This window comes from Palaemon carinicauda, chromosome 7 (genome assembly GCF_036898095.1).
Source record: "Palaemon carinicauda isolate YSFRI2023 chromosome 7, ASM3689809v2, whole genome shotgun sequence".
In the NCBI taxonomy this organism is placed as follows: Eukaryota; Metazoa; Arthropoda; class Malacostraca; order Decapoda; family Palaemonidae; genus Palaemon; species Palaemon carinicauda.
Window position 1 is genome coordinate 41,875,207 of NC_090731.1, and position 7,500 is coordinate 41,882,706.

The 7,500-nt window shown below is 34.0% G+C and overlaps 1 protein-coding gene across 1 annotated transcript in view; it reads right to left on the reverse strand.

The window, feature by feature from the left end:
- Window positions 1–6,558: 6,558 nt before the first annotated feature.
- LOC137643562 (opsin, ultraviolet-sensitive-like) overlaps window positions 6,559–7,500 on the reverse strand; it is a 19,587-nt gene continuing 18,645 nt past the window's right edge. The window contains exon 9 of the mRNA XM_068376295.1: window positions 6,559–7,293. Coding sequence (XP_068232396.1) covers window positions 7,197–7,293 — 97 coding nt within the window. The 3' untranslated portion in view covers window positions 6,559–7,196. The remainder of the gene's footprint in view (window positions 7,294–7,500) is intronic.

Consider the following 7,500-nt stretch of genomic DNA (forward strand, 5'->3'; position numbering starts at 1 on the left):
AACCCCACCATCCTTGTGAGCTAAGGATGAGGTTTTTGGCTGAGCCTATATGTCTACCTGATGAGTCCTCAGCAGCCATTGCTTGGCCTTCCCTTTACCTAGCTTGATGGAGAGGGGTCTTGGGCGCTTATCATATATATATATATATATATATATATATATATATATATATATATATATATATATATATATATATATATATATATATATATATATATATATATATATATATGGTCAGTCTCTAGGAGATTGTCCTGCTATGACACTGTCAGTGTCTCTTGCTTCTGTCATTCATGAGCGACCTTTAAACGTTCAAACAGTAATGACGATGTTATTATTATTATTATTATTATTATTATTATTATTATTATTATTATTATTATTATTATTATTACTTACTTACTTACTTACTTACTAAGCTACAACCATAGTTGGAAAAGCATTATGCTATAAGCCCAAGTGCTCCAGAAGGAAAAGTAGTCCACTAAGGAAAGGAGATAAAGAAATAAATTACAAAAGATGTAATTAACAACAAAATATAATATTTTAAGAACAGCAACAAAATTGAAGTAAATCTTTCATATATAAACTATAAAAACTTAAAAAAAATAGGAGGAAGAGAAATAAAATAGAAAAGTGTGCCCAAGTGTACCATCAAGCAAGAGAACCTTACACCAAGACAGCGGAAGACCATAGTACAGAAACCATGGGACTACAAACAGTGGTTTGATTTTGAAGTGTCCTTCTCCTAGAAGAGCTGCATACCATAGCTATAGAGTCTCTTCTATCCATACCTAAAGGAAAGTAGCCACTGAATAAATACAGTGCAGTAGTTAACTTCTTGAGTGAAGAACAATTGTTGGTAATCCCAGTGTTGTCAGGTGTATGCAGGCGGAGGAGAATATGTAAAGAATAGGTCACACTATTCGGTGTAAGTGTAGGCAAAGGGAAAATAAGCCGTACCAAGAGAGAGAGAGAGAGAGAGAGAGAGAGAGAGAGAGAGAGAGAGAGAGAGAGAGAGAGAGAGAGAGAGAGAGATGTAGTACTGTATGGCCAGTCAGAGGACCAAATAACTCTCCAGTTGTAGTATCTCAACCGTTGTCTCGTTGCCCGCTACGAGAAAGGCAAAAAATAAAAGAAATTAGAAATGTCAGTTGGTAAAGATTACTGTCGCGGTTACCGGCATATTTTGGTGTGGCTTTGAGCAATTAGCCATTTTACCAGGTTTAAAGGTCGCTCATGAATGTCAAAGGCAAGGGACAGGACCATGCCCCAGCGACTGACCATATGTAAATAGGATCAGCACCCAAGCCCCTACTCCATCAACCTAAGACCAAAGAGGGCCAGGTAATGGCTGATGCTATCTCAGCAGGTAGACCTATATGCCCCCCGCCCCAAATACCCCACCCATAGGATGGGGAAGTTGCAGACGTTATTGAAAACTGTCGAACTTTTGTGGGACTCGAACTGCCATCCAATAGATTGCCAGGCAGGAACGTTTGTAAAGGAAGTCAGTAAATAGTAGAGGATTAAAATCAAATGAGGCAAGGTAATCATGATTGGAAGTGCATGGTCATATATTAAGGATGGGTTAGAGGGAGACGTTCAAGAAAGTTTTTTGGAGGAAGATGATTTTGATACAAATACTCGAAGAAAATATATCTAGGCAACCAACCCCTTAGTCAATCGTAGATGAATATTATGATTAATTTTATTACAATTGTTCTTATTATAAAATATAAATGTAGCACTGGTTAAGGTAACATTGTTTTCGTATTTTCTCTCTTTATTGATTAAAAAATGGACGTGTTTTCATATAGAAAAAACCGAAGTTAATAAGAAAAGATTTTGTGAATAACTGTCCATAATAAAGTTCCTTGAACCCCCTACAAATGTTCGGATATATCCAAAGAACCTCCATGCTTTATCAGCCTTCTACTTTTCTGTTTAAAATGTATGAGACATTCTTTACCACTATCTAATTAATAGTTTCTTTTGACATTCCTTTATAACTACAAAGTTTGAAAGATTAGATTTTTATTTATTTAATCATAATTAGATTTTACATTTTTAATCATATATTTTAAATTTTTTAATCATAGTTACATCTTACGTTTTTTAAATCTTAGATTTAAGTTTTTTAAATCATTGTTAGATTTTACGGTTTTTTAATCATAGTTGAATTTTGTTTTTAATCAGAGTTTATTTTCTAAATCATAGGTAGATTTTACGTTTTTTTTTAATCATGGTTAAATTTTATGTTTTTAATCATAGCTAGATTTAAGATTTTTTTAAATCATAGTTAGATTTTACATTTTCTATCATAGTCAGATTTTACGTTTTTTTAATCATAGATAGATTTGACGTTTTTTAATCAGTTAGATTTTACGATTTTCAATCATTGTTAGATTTTACGTTTTTTAATTATAGTTAGATTTTACGTTTTTTAAATCATAGTTACATTTTACGAATTTCAATCATTGTCAGATTTTACGTTTTTGAATCGTAAATTGTACGTTTATGAAATCAGTTAGATTTTACTTTTTTAGTCTTAGTTAAATTTTACATTTTTAGTCTTAGTTAAATTTTACGTTTTTAGTCAGTTAGATTTTACGTTTGTTAAATCAGTTAAATTTCTAGTTTTTTCTATCATGGTTTGATTTTACCGTTTTTAAATCTTGGTTAGACTTTACGTTTTTTTTTTTTTTTTCAATTAATTAGATTTTACGTTTTTTTTATTTATAGTTAGATTTTACGTATTTTAATCATAGATTTTAAATATATGAAATCATAGTTAAATTTTTACGTTTTTTATTAGATAGATATATCTTAGCAATCCATGTTTGCCAACGGTTAAATAAGAGGATGAGCAACTTTGTGCAGTAATGAAAACTTTGGGTGTTGCGGAAATGCCCCTCTAAATCTCAATGTAGTCACTGGCAGCTGGGTGGTTGATTGGGTTTAAGGCGATAGATAAACTGTCTTTTCGGCCTTTACTCTTGATTCCTGGCGAATGATCTTATTGGAATTAGAATGGACCGGCAGGGGTCACTTGCCTTAGTTAGATAAGCGCTGCGCATCACAAGGAAATGGCTCTCCTTTGATGAATTTAGCCAATGAATCCTCTATGGATTTAGGCAGTCAATGGAAAGAGAAAATCACTGAATTGGTCCCAGTCACAGGCGTAGCGGGGTGCTAAGAATCTCCTGGTTTATAAATACTAAAGAAAAATTCAAAATTGCTTATTGGAATGTTAGAACCATGAATCAGATTGGGAAGTTACAGCAAGTGGAAAATGAATTTATGAAATATAGTTTGGATATCTTGGCCCTAAGTGAAATACGTTATAAGGGGATTGGTAAATAAATTTTAGACCAAGGCAATGTATATAACTACTTAGGAAGAACATATAGAGATGGAAGAGAAGGGGTAGGAATGATAATGGCACCAAGAGCAGAAAAGGAATTAACTGAGTAGAGAGCTGTAAGTAATAGATTGTTACTTGCAGAATTTAAATCAAAGCAGTGCAATATGAGAATTATAGTTTGCTATGAACCAACAAATGATACCCCTGAAGAAATTAAAGATGAATAGTATGAAGAACTGCAGAGTGTAATAGATGAGATCCCAGAGAGATATATGAAAATTGGGATTGGTGACTGCAATGCTAAAGTTGGAATGAATAATCGAGGTATAGAGAATGTGATGGGTGATGAGAGTCTTGGCGAAGTTGCAAATGAAAATGGAGCCCATTTTATAGGTTTTTGTTCAACAAACAATCTTGTTATTGGAGGTATTCTTTTTCAGCTCAAGGACATCCTACATGGACTTCACCATATGGCAATTACAAAAATCAAATATATCACATAGCCTTTAATATACAGTAGAAAGAAGTTGGACTCTGAGGAATGTAAGAAGCTGTAGAGGTGCAGATACTGGTATTGATCACCAGCTCCTCTTTGCCACATTGAAATTAAAATTCTAAGCATAAATGTAGATAGAATATCTAGGTTTGATACAGCTAATCTTTTAGAAGATGAGCACAGAGAATCCTTTGCAATTGATTGTAGGAATAGATTTGCAGTCTTAGAGACTTTAGGAGGCGAAGAGAAGACAATTAATGAAGAATGATGTGATATTAAGAACATATATCAGTCAGTTGGCAGTGAAGTTTTGGGACACGCAGTTACAAGAAGAAAACCAAGGATATCATATGATACTTGGGATATAATGAAAAGAAAACAAAGTCAGAAATTGACTGCTGAAAGTTTTTGAGGAAGTAATGAAAATTCCAAGGTAGAGCATGCTAAGTATTCCCGCATTGATAGTGAGGTCAAAAGAAAAGCCAGGAATGACTGGAGAGAAAATTTAGACAGGAAAGCAGATGAGGCCGACAAAGCTATGAATTCAGGCAGTGGCTATGGTGTAAGAATTGCTCTTGGAATTATTAATGAAATCTCTACTGGGGCAAAGAAGCATATACACATACAAAAGAGAGATGGGTGTGTTATAACAACAGAAAATGAAGAAAGGTAACGTTGGATGGAACACTTTAGTGAGGTCATGAATAGGAGATATGAAGGAAATAATTTGACTGATATACCTGAAGCTGAGGAAGACCTTGATATGCCCATGAATGAATTCACTGTATTCGAAGTCGAAGGTATCGTTATAAAATTAAGGAGATGGGAGGCACTTGGATACGATGGAATAACTGCTGAGATGATATTGGCCGAAAATGAAGTGACTCCCAGAATACTTACAAGATTGGATGGGAGCTAGGTGTGTTAGTGAAAAAAAAATAGAAATCTGACTGACTGCAATAATTACAGAGGCATCACACTTACGTCAGTAGTCATGGAAATATATAGTATGATCATTCTAAAGAGACTAGAGAGAAAGCTTGATGAAAAGCTGGGAGATGAACCAGCAGGATTTAGAAAATGGAGTTGTACTGACCAAATTCCCATTTTAAGACATGTTGTACAGCAATCTGTGGAATACAGAAATCCGCTGTTCATGACGTTTGTGAATTATGAAAAAACATTTGGTAGTTTGCACCGGCCAATTTTGTGGAGAGTTCTTCGTTATTATGAAATTCCTCTTAATTGTGTAAATTTGATTAAGTCTGTTCATGAGCATAGCAAGTGCAAAGTTAATGTTAGTGGAGTCCAATCAAATGAATTTCCAGTAGATAGCGTAATACTCACAAGATAATGTGTTGTCACCCATGTTCGTTTATCCTCCTTATGGATTTTTTAATGCATAGAACAGTTGGGGAGGATTGAATTGAATTGGTAACAAGAAATTAGCTGAGCTAAAGTATGCTGGTGACGCTGTCCTTATTAGCAGAATACTTTAGGACTTGCAAAGCTCGCTTACCAGAATACATGAAATATCACACGAGGTTTGGCTGAAGATGAATAGAAAAAAGAGAAATGATGAGAACGGAAAATGGAATGGGAGAAGAAAGGTTGAAAAAAACAAATCAGACAAAGGCTAGATTAAGTAAAACTTGGAAATCAAATCGCCTGAAATTACAAATAAAAATCAGGCTATATATCAGTTTAGTGAGATTAGTGTTAGTCTAGGGACATGAATCGTGGTATGATAATGAAACAATATCCTAAAGATTTTGTAGATTTGAGAATAAACTCCATCGGAAAATATTGGGAGTTAAATGGCAGGACAGGATTAGAAATGAAACTATAAGAGAGATTACTCAAGTGCCATATGTGTATGAGATCATGGTGAGGTAGATGGAGATGGTTTGGGCATGCTCTTCGCACTCCACATGAGAGATTGGTTCACCAAACTTTCAACTGGGCTCCAAAAGGCACTAGAAGAGTTGGGAGACCCAGACCTACATGGTTGATGACCAGGAAGTGTAAAGTAGGAGATGATGAATGAAGAAAATTGGTTTAAAAGCTCAACCGAGGCCCTTTGCGCCAACAGGCGTAGGAGGAGATGATGATGAGTTAGATTTTACGTTTTTTAATCATAGTTAGATTTCATGTTTTTTAAATCAATTAGATTTTAAGTTTTTATATATTCGTTAAATTTTACTTTTTTAATCATAGGTAGATTTTACGTTAATTTAGTGAGATTTCACGTTTTTTAAATCAGTTAGATTTTACGTTTATTATCATAGTTAGATATCACGTTTTTTGAATCATAGATTTCTCGTTGTTAATCATAGTTAAATTTTATTTTTTTGAAATCATGGTTAAATTTTGTGTTTTTCAAATCTCAGTTACCTGAGGATCTATCGATTGATTTATTCAGACTAATCAACTTTGTTTATTTGCTCTATCATTATGTTTCTATACAGCCTCGTTCGAGTTAAAAGTTGGCTCAGGTTATGCATTCAAGGTAAAGATTTAAAAGTTAGGTTCAGTATTTAGACATTATGTAAACTTCATTTTACAGTTTTCCCTAGTAAAATATGTCAAAGAAAATTGAGCCGTCAGCTAATAATTATACTTCTTGCCCTATGAACAAAATAAAATTATAGGGAATATTTCATATGCCAAGAGACCAGGTAAATGAATAGAACCATTTCGTATGCTTGGTTTATTAGTCTATAAAGGTAAAGGGTTAAGAAAATACTCAGAATCGAGTACATTAAATTTTCATCGATATTCCTTGAATAAAAGGAAATTTCTGGAACTGGGAGGAAGTTGCCACTATAGGAAAAAAAATAAAAGCCAAATCCCAAATCTATTCAGAGGTCGAATACGTCGTCATCGATCAGCCGGAAGTAGTTTCTCTGGGCAAGAGTGTCGATTAACCCATGACAGGACACCAAAGCTTCTAGTTTCTTTGGGCCCCTTGACATTCCCCAACGGGACTCCAGGCACTTTTCATGCACTCTTTTCGTACAATTTATTACAATATTATTTCAACTGAAGTAAACAATCCCTAGTTTCCACATTTAACCCTAAAATAAATTTCACAGGGCCCTGGTCATGGTGGGCCTCAAGGTTTCAGCCTAGTTAGCCTTATAGGTAATGCGGCCCTGGTGGGGCAAAGCAATTTACCATTACCACATCATTTTAAAACCAGAATTTTATTATGAAATGTAAATAAAAGTATTTTAGAAATGATGTGTTCACTTTAAATATCATCGTCCGTTTTATTCTTCATCTTCTGCTTGAGCCCTTTATAACTACTATATATTTTTTTTTTTTTTTTTTTTAAGCCTTTTCTGGTTCACTCGTTGCCTGTGAAGCGTTATCTTGAGGTTTATCTTCATGGATGCAGAACCATGGAAGCCTCTTCTGTAGCTCGAGTCTGTTGTGAATAAGGAAAACGGCGATTAGAACTGGGATAAAATACTTCCTGGAAACTCAGATAGAATATTATTGGTTCGTCTGTCCGTAGAAATAAGGGAAAAATTAGATAAATCAAATGACGGATAAGAATCGTTGCCATAGATTATAGAAATGAGCATATAAAATTTATCAAATAGCAGTCAATAAATAGTTGTATATTAAGATC